At 44.5% G+C, this 20,209-nt stretch overlaps 1 protein-coding gene across 2 annotated transcripts in view; it reads left to right on the top strand.

Moving 5' to 3' along the window:
* Nucleotides 1–19,237, top strand: part of sumo1 (small ubiquitin like modifier 1) — a 45,368-nt gene extending 26,131 nt beyond the window's left edge. Inside the window, exons 2-5 of one of the 2 annotated variants that reach the window (XM_028806148.2) lie at nucleotides 4,122–4,197; nucleotides 13,068–13,145; nucleotides 17,564–17,635; nucleotides 17,984–19,235. In XM_028806148.2, coding sequence (XP_028661981.2) covers nucleotides 4,162–4,197; nucleotides 13,068–13,145; nucleotides 17,564–17,635; nucleotides 17,984–18,052 — 255 coding nt within the window. In that variant the 5' untranslated portion in view covers nucleotides 4,122–4,161 and the 3' untranslated portion in view covers nucleotides 18,053–19,235. Of the gene's footprint in view, nucleotides 1–4,121; nucleotides 4,198–12,651; nucleotides 13,146–17,563; nucleotides 17,636–17,983 lie in introns of those variants that run through there. The other variant, XM_051931173.1, reaches the window with a different exon arrangement.
* The last annotated feature ends 972 nt before the right edge of the window (nucleotides 19,238–20,209 follow it).

Raw genomic sequence — 20,209 nt, 5'->3', positions numbered from 1 at the left:
CACCCGCCTCCCCCCTGGAGAGTGTTGTTCACTTGGTTGGCTGTTGTGAAGGGGTTTCTCTTCACCATGGAAATGATTCTGCGATCATCCACCACTGTTGTCTTCCGTGGACGTCCAGGTCTTTTTGCGTTGCTGAGTTCACCAGTGCTTGCTTTCTTTCTCAGGATGTACCAAACTGTAGATTTTGCCACTCGTAATATTGGAGCAATTTCTCAGGTGGGTTTTTTTTCTGTTTTCGCAGCTTAAGGATGGCTTCTTTCACCTGCATGGAGAGCTCCTATGACCGCATGTTGTCTGTTCACAGCAAAATCTTCCACATGCAAGCACCACACCTCAAATCAACTCCAGGCCTTTCATCTGCTTAATTGATAATGACATAACGACGGACTTGCCCCACACCTGCCCATGAAATAGCCTTTGAGTCAATTGTCCAATTACTTTTTGAGCCCCTGAAATGAAAGGATTGTGTTCAAAAAATGCTTTAGTTGCCTCACATTTTTATGCAATCGTTTTGTTCACCCCACTGAATTAAAGCTGAAAGTCTGCACTTCAACTGCATCTGAGTTGTTTCATTTAAAATTCATTGTGGTAATGTACAGAACCAAAATGAGAAAAAAGTTGTCTCTGTCCAAATATTTATGGACCTAACTGTAGGTAATATGACAGAAGTCTGTAGATATTGTTTGGCTTTAAACTTTAAGTCAGTGACTTGTAGATCGTCTAATTCATGTTGCCATCAGGAAAAAGTAGAGTTTCTTCCCCAATGAAGAGCCCTACCCGTGAGAATTAAAAGATTTATTTGGTGAAAGTGAAATCCACAAACAATACAGGCAAAATATTCAAATCTACAATAATCTGTTTGCATCATTCAATGCTGAAAACGTAGATTTACACGATTCAGGACCATACACTATGAGAGTCTGTGGACCCGCAACAATTAAAGCTACTACAAGTTTAATTTCAAAGAAACCACAATTTGGTCAGGTTTATATTTATGATCATGGAGAAGCGATGGAACAAAGAATCAAAAGAGTTAAATGATCGGATGTGCTAGAAATTATACAGCCAATAATGGAAACAAATCCATACGTCCAAAAGTATCGTACTTTACACAAAATATATCTGAAAAACATGGACAGAGGAGTTTTCTTGGTTTTCTGTATGAATCCGAAAGATCACACGCGCATATATAATAAACCAACATGTGACAAATTGTCAGTGATAATAAGTTTTGAGAGACTGAGATATCAAAGACAGAGTTGATATTCGTGTTTATCCAAAAGCACAGCTCGATTCATTGCAAGTGGCAGATCTGGGATATGACGAGTGCGTAGGGCCCTCACGGGGGTTGGCGAGTGAAGTGAGCAGGGGACAGAACCCCCTAGTCTTCCAAGAAAACAATAAGTCGAATTTTGAAAGTCCCTAAAGTCTTACTGTCCACCACACAAACTTGGTAGCTTACTCCAAGTGTCTATTGTTCTTTGTGTAAATAAAAACTTAATGTTTGTATGACGTTTCCTACTGTGTCCCTGTGTTCTTGATGAACTCATTTTAAAATCACTGTCTCGATCCACTGGACTAATTCACTTCATAATTTTAAACACTTCAGTCAGGTCTCCTATTCATCTTCTTTTGATTAAATTATAAAGGCTCAGCTCTTTTAATCTTTCCTCATAACTCATCCCCTAGAGCCCTGAATCAACCTTGTCGCTCTTCTCTGGACCTTTTCTAGTGCTTTTCTAGTCTTTATGGCCATGAAAGAAGATGATCCGCTGTGGCTACCCTTAACGGGAGCAGCCGAAAGATGGAGACCAAACTGCACCCAGGACTCCAGATGAGGCCTCACCAGTGTGTTATAAAACTTGAGCAGAATCTCCTGTGACTTGTACTCCACACATCAAGGCGCTATATAGCCTGACTTTCTGTTAGCCTTCTTAATGGCTTCTGAACACTGTCGGGAAGTCGATAGCTTAGAGTCCACTATGACTCCTAAATCTTCTCATAAGGTGTACTCTCGATTTTCCTACTGCCCATTGTGTATTCAAACATTTTTACTTCCTATGTGTAATTCTTTACATTTACTGACATTAAATTTCATCTAATTCAATTTGCTAGTGAAAGAATTTGCCATCGCTGTTATTCTATGGCTCCACATTTCCGCCACTACAGTGAAGTGACTCTCCTTAATCATATTTGGAACGGCAGTTGGCTTCAGTGATGGGCATCAGGAACACTTGCTGTGTGACCTTTCACGCCTCCTAATTCACTCTGATACTTTACCACCTGTAAGACTTGACATTAAACTTCACTTTTTTTTTCTCATTTACAACCAAAGTCTGAATTTACTTTTAGTCCAGTTGCATCTCTCGGTCTGCCCCTTGGCTCTGACCTGCAGGCCCACTACAAAGTCAAAGTGAACTTTATTGTCATCTCAACCATATACAAGTATACAGATAAGACGAAATTGCGAAGCCCCAGGGTCCACAGTGTAACAACGTGATGTGCAAATAATAAATTAACAATAGAATTAAAATTTAAAGTTAAAAATTAAAACACAAGACATTGTGCAAAGACAAGGTAAAGAAGTAGCAACAACATTGATGTGTAAGATAATAATTCTTTGCATTTATATAGCGCTTTTCTCACTACTCAAAGTGCTCAGCAATTGCAGGTTAAGGGCCTTGCTCAAGGGCCCAACAGAGCAGAGTCCCTATTGGCATTTACGGGATTCGAACCGGCAAACTTCTGATTGCCAGTGCAGATCCCTAGCCTCAGTGCCACCACTCCGCCCTAAGATGTATAATATAATCCATATTACTAACTGAGAATGGTAAACCGGATGGCATGGACGCAGGTACACGGCGATGGGACCATGAGACATACTGCGCAGGCGCGTACAGCGCGTGTCTCATAAACCGCACGTGAAGTCTTATCCACCGCGAACGAAGGAGTCACCGCCCAAAAACGAAACAGCTCAACTGACACGAATGAGAAATGAAGCAACAACACGCCCATAGCTAACGACACAGCCATACAAAAAAGAGGACTCTGCGCTGCAGCCCAGATTCAAACGGAAGAGGCTACGGCAGCCCCACAGGTCCACAATGATAGTACGGAAGGTGCAGGCGTGAGCGCCATATTGTGAGTGGCACTACTACGGAAGGCGCAGGCATCACCCGCCATATTGTGAGTGGCACTACTGCGGAGTGAAGTTAGGAATAATATGCTGCTTGGGATTGTACAAACCGCTGAACGCTTTACACCGAATTCAAACACAATACAGCTCAACAATACAAACACGAGACCACCTAGATAAGATCAATGAACGCAGGCGCCTGCAACGCGCGTTTGAAACTGTGCAAGCAAAGCAGGCATGGGTTCAAAACGAACGAGCTCGACTGACGGATATACAAACACGAGCCCGCCTGGATAAAATCAATGAACGCAGGCGCCTACAACGCGCGTCTGAAATGCCGCATGCAAAGCGGGCACGGCTCCAAGACGAACAAGCTCGACTAATGTATTTCAGGATACGCAACGTCGGGGGTAGGCGAGCGAAGCGAGCAGGGGGCAGAGCCCCCCTTGTGAATAAATAAATAAATAGATAATACAGAAATGATCAGTGTATGATAATAGTTATTTAAGACGTGTAAACAATGACAGGTCAGAATGTTTCACAGCAGAAGAATATCAAGTGTCTCAAAATCCTTAAAGGTCAGTATGAGATTTTCAGTTCTTCTCTACCTGCACACTCGTCTTTACAGGAAAGTGGTTCACATGTATAAAAGTTCTGTTTTTAGAGCTGGTTGAGGCCTTGTGGAAGGTCCCAGGGGGCAGCCTGGTGTTAAGGAGTCTTAACAGCTTGGAGGTAAAAACTCTCCTGCAGCCTGGCAGATCTGGCTTTGATGCTGCAGTATCTTCTCTTGGATGGCAGAAGTGTGAAAAGTCCACATTTGATCCCCAGATAGTGTCTCATTATTCTGAAGTGACGCAGCAGCTGCTGCTCTTGTATTCTTCTGGGTAGCCTGCCGTGACGTGGGCCGAGCGCGGTCGGCTTCACATGGGATGAAGTTGATGCATCCTTGACAGCTCAGACGCCTTTCTCTTGTTCTTTTTTGCAGGAAACTAAACCATCCAGTCACGATTCAGCATACAAGAAGGATGGCGAGTACATTAAGTTTGAAAGTCATCGGACAGGTAAGGCCTATCACAGGGGTCTCCAACTCCGGTTTGGGGTCCCCCAGTGACTGCATCATTTTGCTTTCTTTTTTCATTTGGACTCCTAGCCTCATTGAGCCCACTGTTATTTCCCAGTTTCTGTTTTGGGGTCAATGCACAAATTGCGAAACTAAAGTTTGGGCATTTGTTATTGGAATATCCGAGTCTTTTTCATATATTAGATGAGAGTAATATTGTGTGTGCATTTTTTAACTTGGTTTTTTTTACCATTTCTGTCCAGATCCTGGTTTTCATTCGGATTTTCCCCATCTTCTGATTATTTAATCTGTTATTACCTGATGATAACCTTAATGGGCCTGACACCTTCCATTGTTCAGTGACTGTGGGAGGTAACCAGAGAATCTGCAAGAAGCCCATGTAGGCACAAAGAGATCCTTCAAACTCCATGAAGGGAACACCTGGGATGCAAATCCCCAGTCTCCTTACTGTGAGGCAGCAGTTCTACCATTGTGTCACTGTGCCACCGTAGGGGTGCTCAATGAACCAAATATCAATTATTAAATATTTATATTAAAAAATAAATACATGTTTAATTCAATATATAAGGAAATTCCCCCCTCCAATGGATGCTGATCCCTATATATACAGTCAACCTGCAGGAGGACACGTTCCTGAGAAACCCCTTAGATACTGAAACTACTTGTGGGTATGGAAAAAGCATGGATCCTATGGCAAAAAGGGTTAGGTTTGTGCAGGAACCTGGGGGTCAGGCAGGCATACCGGCCCTTTGCTTTCACGCTTCCATTCTTGGTAATGATTCTTCCTCATGTTCACCTACAGAACATTTATTGACGACTTATACTTCCCCTATAGTTAAGTTCCATCGTCTTGTAGGCCCTCCGGCAGAGGCCAGGTGTGACCGTGGCAGTGCCGATCTGAGGACCTCACATGACCATCCAATCGGTAGTAGCGAATGGCGGTGTGTACAAGGAGCTGGGGCTTAATCAGTGTGAATGTATAACTCACACTTAACTGGGAATTCCACTTTTATGGGGAACAATTCCATTCCCCGGTCCCCATTATGAATGGGGTTCAGTGGCTTACCCGCGCCTCTCAGTGCCAGAATGACACACATTGAGCCATGGAGTTCACACAGCTTCCAGAGATTTAAGGGCACCACAATCCTTTTACGACCACTTCCCCCTCCACCCCGCCAACCCCACCATACATGGCCATGAATAGGGACAGGTAAATGGCGGATGTCACAAAATGGGTTACACTTTAGTAGGTGCAGATATGTGAATCCATAGCAAAGCTTTACTGTATTAAGCAAAATGAAAGTTAGATTTATATAGATACCACACGTGTGCATAGCGTTCACACTGCAGATGCTGTAGTGAAACTAACGGTGAGAGGAAGGCTGGCTGGGTGGCTGCAGCAGGTGATGTTACAAGCAGTTGTCAATGGGATCATTCATGCTGGGTGCAGTTTGACAGGTGGGCATGTGATTCATTTATTTTTTATAGTTTTGTTTATTCTTTTTTTTTTTTCCTAATTGAGTATTTAGATATCACAGATGGGGAAATCCACGTTTTGTGGTTTGACTAATGGTAAAATGCCATGGGTTGTCCAAAGGGCCTTGATCTTGAGCTTATGATGTGACATGCGCTGCGGTAGAACAAGGCTGGCGGTGTTGGCTGCCTCACCAATGCAGTCGAGCCACAGGTGTTTCTGACAGCAAGCCTGGGTTCAGGCTCGTGCAGTGAAAAGAAGAGGCACTCGCCATAATTGACAGGAAAAGCACAGTGGCAATTCAGTCCCAAGCCATGCTTGGCAGGAAAAGAGGAGGCACGTGGCCTTGACGGAGTCTTCTGCTGTCTGACATGACGAGCAAGTCTGTACTTAAAAGGCACATCACGCGGTCACAAACAAACTCTGAGAACCACATTGCACAGGCCGTGCAGTTCGTCCACAGGCTGACACTCCGATCACTAAAAACAGACATGCACAAAAAAGAATGAGAGCCACAACCTCGGCTCACTATCGAGCCAAATGGAGGAGTCTTTTCATTGACGACGAACGAGAAGTGATGAAATGACGGTACAGTGCAACACGTACCAAAGCAAGAGTTCAGCTTGACGATCAATTCTGATGATTGACACTGTGGCATGACAGAGACAGAAAAGTGCTGTTGGACCAGAGAGCCATGTGTTTCCTAGAATACAGTCATATGAAAAAGTTTAGGGAACCCCTCTTAATTCTTTGGATTTTTGTTTCTCATTGGCTGAGCTTTCAAAGTAGCAACTTCCTTTTAATATATGACGTGCCTTATGGAAACAGTAGTACTTCAGCAGTGACCTTGAGTTTATTGGATTAACAGAAAATATGCAATACGCATCATAACAAAATTAGACAGGTGCATAAATGTGGGCACCCCAACAGAGATATGACATCAATACTTAGTTGAGCCTCCTTTTGGCCTCTAGACGCTGTCCTCCTATAGCCTGTGATGAGTGTCTGATTCTGGATGGAGGTATTGTTGACTATTCTTCATACAAAATCTCTCCAGTTCAGTTCAATTTGATGGACAGCCTGCTTCAAGTCATCCCAAAGATTTTCGATGATATTCAAGTCAGCGGACTGTGTCGGCCATTCCAGAACATTGTACTTCTCCCTCTACATGAATGCCTTTGTAGATTTCCAACTGTGTTTTGGTTCATTGTCTTGTTGGAATATCCAACCCCTGCACAAGTAACTTCCAACTTTGTGACTGATGCTTGAACATTATCCTGAAGAATTTGTTGATATTGGGTTGAATTCATCCGACCCTCAACTTTAACAAGGGCCCCAGTCCCTGAACTGGCCACACAGCCCCACAGCATGATGGAACCTCCACCAAATTTGACAGTAGGTAGCAGGTATTTTTCTTGGAATGCGGTGGTGTTCTTCCTCCATGCAAAGCGCTTTTTGTTCTGACCAAATAACTCCATTTTTGTCTCATCAGTCCAAAGCACTTTGTTTCAAAATGAATCTGGCTTGTCTAAATGAGCATTGGCATACAACAAGCGACTCTGTTTGTGGTGTGAGTACAGAAAGGGCTTCTTTCTCATCACCCTGCCATACAGATGTTTGAATTGTAGAACGATGTACAGATCTGCAGCAGGATGTTGTTGCAGGTCTTTAGAGGTGATCTGTGGGTTGTCTGTCACCATTCTCACAATCCTGCTCATATGCAGCTCCTGTGTTTTTCTTGGCCTGCCAGACCTGCTGGGTTTAACAGCAACTGTGCCTGTGGCCTTCCATTTCCCGATTCCATTCCTTATAGTAGAAACTGACAGTTTAAATTTCTGAGATGGCTTTTTGTAGCCTTCCCCTAAACCAGGAGACTCAACAATCTTTGTTTTCAGATCTCTGGAGAGTTGCTTTGAGGATCCCATGCTGTCACTCTTCAGAGGAGAGTCAAAGGGAAGGAAGCACAACTTGCAATTGACCACCTTAAATACCTTTATATCTTATGATTGGACACACCTGTCTATGAAGTTCAAGGTTTAACGAGCTCATCAACCAATCAGCATTGAGCAGTGACAGTCATTCAAATCAGCACAATGACAAGGGGACCCACATTTGTCACAGCCAGTTTTTTCACGTTTGATTTAATTTCATACAACTAAATACTGCGTCACTAAAAATCTTTGTTCGGAGAACACAGCAATACTCCTAGGAAATGAAAGACATACCACTGCTATCTTTAGTGTTGAAAGGAGAGTCAATTATCATGCAGGCTGAGAGGGGGTCCCAAACTTTTTCATATGACTGTACTTGAAAATAGCTTGCAATGCTGGTAGTGGTGGTATGAGGCTTTTACTTGCATGTCTGACCAACATGCATCAAGTACCACAATTTAAAAAAAGAACATTGTCAGTCTGTCGGTCAGTCATGCTGCTTTTTCTTGTTTTCTTCAGTCATGACGGCTGCTTATGACCAGTAAATATCTATGTATCACTGCAAATGACTTACTTAGTGGGTCCTCCCTTTTCCATCCCATCTCTTGCGCCTTTCATGAAGAAATCTAAATGTCGACCTTAAATCAGTGTTGCTATGGCAAACCTATTGAGAGATTCTTCAGGTGAGGCAGAGAGCAGTTTTGAGATCAGGTAGTTCTACACGCTCATCATGTCACTAGAGAGTGGCGACGTGCTGCATGTTGTTTTTCTTTTTAGTGAGGACCTTATAAACGTATTACAGAGTTCAGACACTAGAGGGCGGTGTAGGTAGATAGATACTTTATTAATCCCCAAGGGGAAATTCACATACTTCAGCAGCATCATACTGATAAAAAACAATATTAAAGAGTAATAAAAGTACAGGTAAAAAACAGACAATAACTTTGAATAATGTTAATGTTTACCCCCCTGGGTGGAATTGAAGAGTCACATAGTGTGGGGGAGGAACGATCTCCTCAGTTTCAGTGGAGCAGGACGGTGACAGCAGTCTGTCGCTGAAGCTGCTCCTCTGTCTGGAGATGATCCTGTTCAGTGGATGCAGTGGATTCTCCATCATTGACAGTAGTCAGGTATGATCCCATCACTTCAAGGTTATTTCAGTTTCGAGGTCGGGTAGTTCTGCTTACTAATGTTTGTGGTTAGAGTAGCGAGGGTCTGTGTGTTAATTAGCAAGTGCAAGTGAGGATTTCACTGCACAGACCCTAAGAACCCCAGAAACGCATACTACATCGGAAGAATTAAGTGGATAGGACTGGCGAGCTTCATTTGGCTGAATGGCCTGTTCTCACCTACAGTGTTCTAATGTACTTGTTACATTTTAATGATTTTTCACTTTAGTTTTGCTGCATTGACAGAGTACAGACAGCTGCTTTCATGTCATGAAATTGCCAGCTTTTGGTCTTGTCACACTCCCCCTTGCCAGCAGTTGTTTACCAGTCTCACACGTGTGGACGGGGGCAGCAACTCTATGCCCAGATCCCAGGGTTCTCCTTGGCTCTTCTATGGCTTGGCCACCAGCCTGTCTTATGTGATTTATCTATATACTTTATATAAAAGCCAAATCCCACTGACTCATTCATCACGAAATCTCCCGCACCATGAAGACTTGGGACTTGAAATTTGGAATGTAGGTTACCCTTGGCCCATAGGTGCTTGCTAAGAAACGGTTTGAAAAATTTCGTGCTCCATGCGTGAAATGTCTGATAGTTTTTTAGTCCTGTTTGTATGTCTGTCCGCTTTTCACGAGAGAACTACTACACTGATTTAACGTTTTTTTTTCTTCTATAATTTGCTTGAACATTCTGTTGATTTTGCGACTTTCTCACTAAGTATCATAGTTCACTTGCGTTACCGATTTATTAGCGTGAATCCGAGAGAGACTCATCGGGCTGCGGGTCGTGGCCCTCCTCACTCATGCGTCTGCCTCAGGGCGTATGTAACCTTAACTCCACTTAGTTAGCGAACGAGAGAACTACTTCACGGATTTAGATTTTTTTTTCTATATACGAAGGGGGACCCAAAAATAACCGGAAATATTTTTAAAACATGTTTAATTTAATTTTCTGTACAAACTACAATTAGTCTCCTTCAAAGTACTCTCCATTGGCGGAAATACACTTATCTAACCGTTTGTTCCATTGTAAGAAACATTTTTTAAATTCGTCTGAAGTAATGCCCATTAATGCTCTGGTCGTTTCTTGTTTTACCTCTTCGACGTCAGCAAAACGCCTTCCTTTCAAGTCTTTTTTCATCCGAGGGAACAAAAAGAAATCACACGGAGCTAAATCCGGTGAGTAGGGTGGGTGGTTCAGGGTTGTCATACCGTTTCTTGCCAAAAATTGGCCAATGCTGAGAGCAGTGTGAGATATGGAGCGTTGTCATGATGAAAGAACCAATCGCCCGACTCCCACAAATCAGCGCGTTTCCTTCTCACACTGTTGCGCAACCTACTTTTACAAAAAAATTCACTGAACACAAGCACAACCTTCCAGACTGATGGCACTTGGCAGACTGACTTGTGAGGAGTGTAACTAGATCGCCCTAGCGGCCCAACCACGTACTACAAGTACCAACCTAACAACAACAAAATTCCAGTTATTTTTGGGTCCCCCCCTCGTATTCCGGTTGATTTTGCGACTTCTTTCATTGCGCTAAGAATCATAGTTCGCTTGCAGGAGCGATCTATTCGCACTAATCTGAGACACAGGCTGCGGGCCGAGGGGAGGCGGCAGAGTGACGTCAGGAATACAGAGCTGGGCAGGGTCCTCCTCACTGTCCTGTTTCACTAGTATGTGGGCAAAGCTGCGGGGGATGGCTAGTTGTCTATATAGCAACTTTTTGTTTAAAAAGGCAGTTGGACTTCTTAAGTTTCCTTGAAGGACATCAACCACTCTGTCCAGTCAGCACTGTGATTCACTTTTGCAGATGAATTTGTTTTGGCTTGTGTCGGTCTCCAGCAGCAATATTTAATACTGACAAGATAAGAGTCTGCTGCCAGTAATGGAGGTCTGTCTTATATGTGGTGGGCAAATCAGCATTCAACAAGTCTGCATTTTTCTCGTTACACATTTCCAATCCCTCTATAGACCCAACATTGGTATTAACTCGCTAAAACAACACATCCAAAGAAATTGTAACATCCATCCATCCATCCATTTTCCAACCCGCTGAATCCGAACACAGGGTCACGGGGGTCTGCTGGAGCCAATCCCAGCCAACACAGGGCACAAGGCAGGAACCAATCCAGGGCAGGGTGCCAACCCACCGCAGGACACACACAAACACACCCACACACCAAGCACACACTAGGGCCAATTTAGAATCGCCAATCCACCTAACCTGCATGTCTTTGGACTGTGGGAGGAAACCGGAGCGCCCGGAGGAAACCCACGCAGACACGGGGAGAACATGCAAACTCCACGCAGGGAGGACCCGGGAAGCGAACCCAGGTCCCCAGATCACCCAACTGCGAGGCAGCAGCGCTACCCACTGCGCCACCGTGTCGCCAATTGTAACATTCCAATCCATAAAAAAGTTGCAAGCAGTAAAGTGCTTCAGCGTGCCCAGAGATCTGCAGTGGTTGGCTTCTCAGTGTCAGGGTGGGCTAACAATGTTTATTAATTTAAAACAGTATTGTTTTGGTGCCATCTACCAGTCCATGTCTGACTTTTTTTTTTTTTTCTTAGAAACCTCTGGACACAAAGAGTTTTCTTGATATTTCCACAAACCGAGAAGCCTTACATCCAACCATCCATCCATCCATCCATCCTCTTCTGCTTATCCGAGGTCGGGTCGCGGGGGGCAGCAGCTTGAGCAGAGATACCCAGACTTCCGTCTTTCCAGCCACTTCTTCTAGCTCTTCCGGGAGAATCCCGAGGTGTTCCCAGGCCAGCCGGGAGACATAGTCCCTCCAGCGTGTCCTGGGTCTTACTCGGGGCCTCGTGCCAGTTAGACATGCCCAGAACACCTCACCACGGAGGCATCCTGATCAGATGCCCGAGCCACCTCATCTGACTCCTCTCAATGCAGAGGAGCAGCGGCTCTACTCTGTGCCCCTCCCGGATGACTGAGCTTCTCACCCTATCTCATTTCAGCCGCTTGTATTTGCGATCTTGTTCTTTCGGTCACTACCCATAGCTCATGACCATAGGTGAGGGTAGGAACATACATCAACTGCTAAATTGAGAGCTTTGCCTTACGGCTCAGCTCCTTTTTCACCACGACAGAGCGATGCAGAGCCTTACAGTGAAAAGAAAGTGCAGGAATTGCATGAGAAAAGGAACAGCAGGCCATGGGTGATTGAAATAATAATAATAATAATAATAATAATAATAATGTGTTTCTGGTTTTGTTATGGAAATTAGAAATAAAATCTATATGGCACATGACAGAATGATATTTCCTAAACAGGTCACGTGAGCGCACACCTTCTTGAATACCCAGAGCAGCGCATCACACGGTGTGTTGCTTGAACATCATGGCTGCCTCCACTGACGTCCTTATTGTCCAGGAGCCTTTCTTCTCCTGCCTGACTCAAGTCTATTTATTTTATTTATTTTTTATTTATTTATTTATAAAGCACATGAAAAACAACATCAAGGCTGACCAAAGTGATATATAATAAAAAAAACCCCAATAGATCAGACAAAAAATAACCAAATAGTAAAAGAAACACAAACACATAAGAGCTGAAGAGATTCACAATAAAAAGTACATAGATAGTCAACATAATCATACTGGGTTAAAGGCCAGGGAGTCACAGTGTGGTTTTAAATTCGATTTAAAGACTGTAAGTGAAAGGAGCCTGCCTAACTTGCAGCAGCAACTGATAAAAGCCCGATCACCTTGGAGTTTGCTTTGTGTCTTAGGAACAAATAAAAGCATCTGGTCTGCTGACCTGAGAGAGCGTGACGGTACATAAGGGTGCGGCAGTTCTGACAAATAAAATGGAGCACAACCATTAAAGGATATAAAAACAAATACAAGGATCTTAAAATGGATTTGAAAACAAACTGGAAGCCAGTGAAGGGAATCCAAAATCGGGGTAACGTGCTCATGCTTGCTTGTACCAGTTAAAAATCGAGCAGCGGCATTTTGCACCAGAAGTCTGCCTGTAGTAGTCAGTTTTACATTACTCCTACATTTACGTTGGCATCCCTGGCTCAGTAAGTGGGGAAAAATTGAAGACCTGTTTGATGGGAGGGGGTGCCAGAGAGCTGTGTAATGGCACAAGTAAAACCAGATGAACTACATTGAAATGAGGGGTGCTGTGGGCAGAGAGTTTATTAGTATGTGGTCTTGAAAACAGGCTGGCCGGCCATTTTGGGGTTTTGTGTGGCCTGCTGCATGTGGTGTAAATTGCACTAATCTTTCATGTGCTTTCAGGACAACAGCGAGATCCATTTTAAAGTGAAGATGACAACACATTTAAAGAAGCTCAAAGAGTCCTACTGCCAGAGACAGGTATGTGTGACCGTAAGGGGTGGTCTGGCCAGCTGGCAGGCCTTTAGTGGTTCAGATCCATCCTCAACCAGATGAACGCTTGCATTCAGGAAGTGCAGGGTGCTTTCATACAAAATGGAAGTTGGCGGCTGGCTAGGAGCTATATGGCACCTTTCACACCAGAAAGCCATTGGTGTCCAGTGGTTGCAGTGGAGCAGCTGCTGTGGTACTTGTGTGCTTTCTAAAAATATTTGCCCCTTCCTAATATCCCTTGGTTTTGCATATTTTACATATTGAATGTCCCTGGGCCTTTAGACCAAATAGATAGGTACTTTATTAATCCCAAGGGGAAATTCATATACTCCAGCAGCAGCATACTGATAAAAAACAATATTAAAGAGTGATGACAATGCAGGTATAACAGACAACAACTTTGTGTAATTTTAACGTTTACCCCCCCGGGTGGAATTGAAGAGTCGCATAGTGTGGGGGAGGAACGATCTCCTCAGTCTGTCAGTGGAGCAGGACGGTGACAGAAGTCTGTCGCTGAAGCTGCTCCTCTGTCTGGAGATGATCCTGTTCAGAGGATGCAGTGGATTCTCCATGATTGACAGGAGTCTGCTCAGCGCCCGTCGCTCCGCCACAGATGTCAAACTGTCCAGCTCCATGCCTACAATAGAGCCTGCCTTCCTCACCAGTTTGTTCAGGCGTGAGGCGTCCCTCTTCTTTATGCTGCCTCCCCAGCACACCACCGCGTAGAAGAGGGCACTCGCCACAACTGTCTGATAGAACATCTGCAGCATCTTATTGCAGATGTTGAAGGACACCAGCGTTCTAAAAAAGTATAGTCGGCTCTGTCCTCTCTTGCACAGAGCATCAGTATTGGCAGTCCAGTCCAGTTTATCATCCAGCTGCACTCCCAGGTATTTATAGGTCTGCAGGTGTAGGTGGTTTGAGTCGCACCATTTAACAAAGTCCTTGATTAGGTTCCTATACTCCTCCCCCTGCCCACTCCTGATGCAGCCCATGATAGCAGTGTCGTCAGAGAACTTTTGCACGTGGCAGGACTCCGAGTTGTATTGGAAGTCTGATGTATGTTGGCTGAACAGCACCGGAGAAAGCACAGTCCCCTGCGGCGCTCCTGTGTTGCTGACCACAATGTCAGACCTGCAGTTCCTGAGACGCACATACTGAGGTCTGTCTGTAAGACAGTCCACGATCCATGCCACCAGGTTTGAATCTACTCCCATCTCTAACAGCTTGTCCCTGAGGAGCAGAGAAATGCACTATTGGAGTAGGCGGCCCTGAATGAACACACAGTGTGGTTTTTAAAGCAGGCCTGTAATTCTCCCAACACTTTTATCACCCATGTGAGAATGACCTGGCCATCACAGTGTTGGCACTTGATTGTAGCACCTTTAGCAGCAATAATCACAACTAAACACTTTGATATTAGTCTTCCCCATCGCTTTGGGGGAGTTTTCACCCACTCTTTGCTTGAATTTTAGAGACACTGGCGAGTTTGTGAGCGTCAGCTTCCTGTTTCAGCCTCTCTTTGTGGTCCAAGACAGAACTTTCACTGTGCCGCCCCATGACGTGAATTTTGTTTCTTCTGAGCCTTTCAGTTGTGGACTTGCTTTTGTGATTTGGCTCCTTGTTCTGCTGCATAAACCCAGTTATGCTTTAGTTTGTGGTCATAGACAGATGAGTGGATATTCTCCTTTAGGACATTTAATGTGCTACCATTTTTGAATGAACCAGGAATTGTGTAAGTTATCCACACCATCACACTAGCAACATCATGTTTTATTGTAGGTCTGATGGACTCTGTGCCGTCCAGAGCCTTTAACGTTTGTCTTGCTTGGCCGTAGCACATTATTTTTAAAGGCTTGAAGGTCATTGAATTTCTTTGCTCTGGTGGTTCCTCTTGGATAGGCGAGGTGTTGTCCTCTCTACTCTCCCCATGAACCAAATGTCTCTTTGAGTGAGTTGTCATGGTGTTCTTGGGGTCATTTTGGCAGGCCAGCCTGTTCCAAATGTCCTCTGTTTGAGATGAGGCACTCAACTTGGTGTACATGAGTCCCTGAGCCTTAGAAATGGCTTTGTTAACCCTAAACCGATTACAAGTTTCAGCCTTCCCATAACCCCACTTCTCTTTGGAATTTTCTTTGCTCAAGGCCCAGTGGTGGTCTTGTGGCATTGACTTCCATGTCATGGTGATGGTCTGTAATTGGTGAGGTTTAGATGAATAGGGCTGGCTGTGTTCAGTGGGCCGAGTTGAATTATCGCTGAACTGTGCTCAACAGTTTGAGGAGAGTAGCTTTTCACGTGTGCAGTGCAGGTGTTAGATAGCCTTATGACTTCATTTATTAAGTAGCTTTTTAGAAATGATGATGTTGTGTGTTTACTCTGATTCCTCTTATCTGATTTTTACATTTTATCTAAAGATCCGAGTCCATTCATTAGGCACATTCACATGTGTCTCAATAACCCGGTTATTCACAGAACCCTAATTTCCAAAACGCCACGTATTTTGCTCAGCCAGGACTTTTACACGGGTCAATAACCTGGTTTCTGTAACAATGGTAGATTTCTCTACAAATAACCCGATTACGTGACCATCTGAGCCCATAACCGTGTTACTGTTAAGGATTTTGTAGCCTGCGTGTGCCCACTGCACACTGTCAGTCTGCACATGTTAACTTGGCACACATTTTCAGCAGCTACAGGTAGAAGCGTCCCCAAGAGGCAAATGTTTGAGTAATCGCATCATTCCTTCTCCTGGCTGAAGTAATCCCTCTCAGTATTTTAGAAATTGTATGTTTGGGTTGATGAGCTGAACATCCAATGCTAAAATCAGCAACACAATCTGGAAAGCAGTAGGGTGCCTTAAGCATGGGAAAGGCGCTATATAAATAAAATGTATTATTATTGTTACAGGGTAACACGTTAAACCTGACATGTGGTACGTATTTCAGTTCCCTTTTAAAGTAATGAGTAGCCTTATACATAAGAATACCAGCAGCGTTGTTGTACCACCAGCGCTGGGCGTACGGTGTGAAGCTCATACTTTTAGGGCTGAAGTCGCACAGCGAAGCAGAAAAGTGCGAGCTGTGTGGAATCAAAAATAATCACATCATAATAAAGCGCCAGTTTGACATGTTTGTAAAACACAAGGACATTATCACAGGCCTGCTACTTATTTTCACATTCACAAAGGCTGATGATGACTTTTTTGGTGAAGTTTAAGGACTTTGGAAGAGAGGTGAAAATGAGAGTGCAGGCAGGGTGGAAAGGGTGGAGAAGAGTATCAGGAGTGATTGGTGACAGACGGGTATCAGCAAGCGTGAAAGGGAAGGTCTAGACGGTAGTCAGACCAGCTGTGTTATATGGGCTGGTGATGGTGACACAGGAGACAGAGCTGGAGGTGGCAGAGTTAAAGATGTTAAGATTTGCATCGAGTGTGACGAGGATGGGCAGGATTAGAAATGGAGGACATTAGAGGATCAGCTCAAGTTGGACAATTAGGACACAGAGGCAAGATTGCGTTGGTTTGGACATGTGTAGAGGGGAGATGCCGGGTATATTGGGAGAATGGTACTAAGGATAGAGCTGCCAGGGAAGAGGAGAAGAGGAAGGCCTAAGAGAAGGTTTATGGATGTGGTGAGAGAGGACATGCAGGTGATGGGTGTGACAGAACAAGATGACGAGGACAGGAAAATATGGAACAAGATGATCCACTGTGGTGACCCCTAACTGAAGTAGCCGAAAGAAGAAGAGGAGGAATGTTTTGACAAAGAAGATTCCTTGCCCACATAAATGCGGATTTTTAAGTAACCAGGTTTCGGCCTTAACCGGGTTATTCACCTTATCCGGTGTGTTATGTGTATGCAAAAATATTGGAGCACAAGATGGGGGCTAAAACCTTTTCATTTTCATAGTCACAAAAAGCAGTAAAGTCAAGTGTAAGTTGAGGCCGGTGCGTCATTCACTTACTAAACTGATAATAAACAGTGAAAGCTCATTAACAAATATAAGAAGACAAAACCGAGGAACCAAATTGTAATCCGCCTTGTAGTATTTATGCAGGCAGTGCTTCTTCAGTTTTAAGAAATATACATTTGAGAAATGAGTTATTTTGGCTTTAATGATGAACTGCTAAGTAAAAAAAAAAAAAAATATATATATATATATATATATATATATATATATATATATATACTGGAAGACTAGGAGCGCAGATCTTCTGAAATCCGGAGAGTGGAATACTTTTGCCAAGGTGCTCTACGTGTTTTGCTTAGACAGCCTTGATTAACTTGATTTCCTTCATGAAGGTCTTCTCCTTACAAGGTCTCTGTGGAGGGAAGGGGCTTATGGGTAATGCACACTCTGTCTTTCTTTCGATGTGTCTTAACTCCTGTCAACCTCTTTCTTTTCAGGGTGTGCCCATGAACTCTCTTAGGTTTCTCTTTGAAGGACAGAGAATCGCCGACAATCAGACTCCTAAAGAGGTGAACAAAGCCATTTTTTATTCCATTTTCTTCCTTGAGTGACGCTTGCGTACACACACACACACACACACACACTATGGAGCCTCACTGGCACATCTACACCTTCTGGCTGGAGGCTCCCAGAGGTAAAGGGCTGTGAGTCAGGCCCCGAAACCCCCCCCCCCCCACCCAGCCATGATGGGCATCATGTCAGCACATCTCATTTTAGAACACAGACCACTTGAAGGTTTCAGTTTCCTGGACTGGAAGTCTCTGGGGGGGGCTTTTCCCAGTTAGACAGCTTCGGGGTCCCCGACTGGGATGGTGTAGCAGAGGGTCAACTAATGGACTTCCTCTCTTTCATTTCAGCTGGGGATGGAGGATGAAGACGTCATTGAGGTGTACCAGGAACAGACGGGAGGCTATGTGGACATTTAGACTTTTATTGTTTTTGGTTTTCTTGCCTTTTTTTATTTTAAATTTTTTTTTTTTTTTTGGTTTTCTTAGACATAAGCCTGAGCCACCCGGTTTAGAGGAGCTCCTTTTAGTTAGACGACTCCCTGTACCCCCCCCCCAACCCTTCCCCAACTCTTGGGGACAACTGGAAATGGCGCAAGGCATATGGTGGGTTGGGGGGGTGGGAGTTGGAGTGTTAAAGGAATGGATGGATCAGCCCACTTCTATTTTTATGTGACTTGGACAGTGAGCCCTGCCCCTCTGATACACACACACACACACACACACACCGTGCCCCGGACACACTGCACTTTTCCCCATAATTGTTTAAAATACATCGGCAACTCCGTTTACTCCTCCCTTTATCTCCTCGCTGCAGGCCACTGGTAATAGAGAGTGATGAGAGGTCACATGGTCTGTGACGAGACGCCATCCCCAGAGTTGTGGTATCCACCCGCTGCACTGATTTCTCGCATGACGCTGCCACCAAAGGTTCTGTTTTAACAGGGCTCCGCTGCTGTGCTTTGATGGGAACAGACCACATGACACCCACCTGTAAAGTAGTAGGCAGTGGAAAAGGTGGCGGACTAAAGTTGCCAGCGGACCTCCCATGGACACTAATGCGAGGCTGGGGGCTCCCCTGAGGTGTAGCGCTGAGCCAGTTCAGCCTTGGAGCCTCTCTGTGTTTTTTTTTTTTTCCCCTTTTGTCCCCTAACCCGAAACCAACCCGTTCCCCCCCCCCCCCCCGTCCCCATATCCAGTTAAACCCATTGAAGGTGTGGAGCTCAGTGTCTTTAGGTAGTGTGCCCGAGGCCGGAGTGTGTGCCAGCCGGAGCGTGCCTTCCTGGAGGCGCCCCGGAGTGCTGCTGATTCTGCCGCCTCTCCCCTTGGCCGCCAGTGTGGTGCATGTAGTTGACCGTGGGTGGGTGGGTGGGCGGGCCTGCTCTCGTGGCATTATTGTGGACGTCTCAAAGCAAAAGGCACTCGTCGTGGTTTGTTTTTTTTTTTTTTTTTTTTACTTTTTTTTTTTTTTTTTTCTTCCATGTTTTTCTGGGGCTCTTGATTTTACATTTGTTAAATTTTCACATGTGAAAAATAATTTCTGATAGCTTGTAAAACTTTTTTTTCTAAATAAAACCGGTAAAAAAAGATTCAGTGCCGTATGACAGTGGGATCTTTGACCATTGCACTTGTTTGACACAACACTGTGCAGAACTCTTAAGGTCCATTTAAAAAAGAACCATATAAAGCTAAAAAAAAAAAAAAAAAAAATGTAAAGTTTGTAAATATCTAAAAAATGTAACGCTTAGTAGTTGGTGTGACCCCCCCCCCCTTCTCTGTGCACCCTTTGGCTTTTGTCTCGTGGGCTTCGGGCTCTCTCTGGGTCATCTGATTCTGCCTGTGTGGTGGTCTCGTCTAGTGCTTGGCTCCTCCTGGCTTAGTTCCGGAGACCAATCAGACGACCCCCTGGCTTGGACTTCCCAGGTTTCCCTCCATTGTGACCAGACCTTGAGATCCAAGTTCAAGTTTATCATCATGTGTACATTCTTATGATTTTCTCAATAGGATTTTTTTTCTTTTGCACTTCATTTTTGTTTCCTCAGAACTTCACTGTCAAATGTTTGCTGTTTTAAGTTGTCCGTCCCCCCCCAAAAACTTCCTGGGCACTGCCATCTTGCAACCCGTTGGCTATGATACGAGTTGATATGTGATGTCAGTGTGGTTCAGTGGTCCATGTTAGGCCCCCCTTTTGTTTGCATTGTGGTGTTTGATTTTTTGGCTGAGGAATTGTGACTTTCATGTGTCACTAGGAAAGCATCCTGCTCTGGAACCTTCACACTGCGCACTCTCATGTCCTTCTCCTCTTGTGCAGGCCTTCATTTGGGCCGTCCGCTGCTTGGATCCAGTTTGCTCTCTTAGTGGATACCTTTGTATGAAACCTTTAGTTTGTTGTCAGTGGCCATTTTAGAACCTTAGAACCATGCAAGGCATTTTAGAACATTTGAGAAACAATTGGTTCCATTTCTTTTGTTTGCTCAGTTGAAGTGACGTGCTCGGGGTCAGACTGTGTCAGTAGCAGGATCTGAACCCACCACCTCAGGCTCTTGAACTCCAAAGTCCAGAGCCACAAGCATCGCA

Source organism: Erpetoichthys calabaricus, chromosome 8, assembly GCF_900747795.2.
Source record: "Erpetoichthys calabaricus chromosome 8, fErpCal1.3, whole genome shotgun sequence".
Lineage (NCBI taxonomy): Eukaryota > Metazoa > Chordata > Cladistia > Polypteriformes > Polypteridae > Erpetoichthys > Erpetoichthys calabaricus.
The sequence above is the reverse complement of the archived record's forward strand: the minus strand, read 5'-3'. Positions and strand labels throughout refer to the sequence as shown.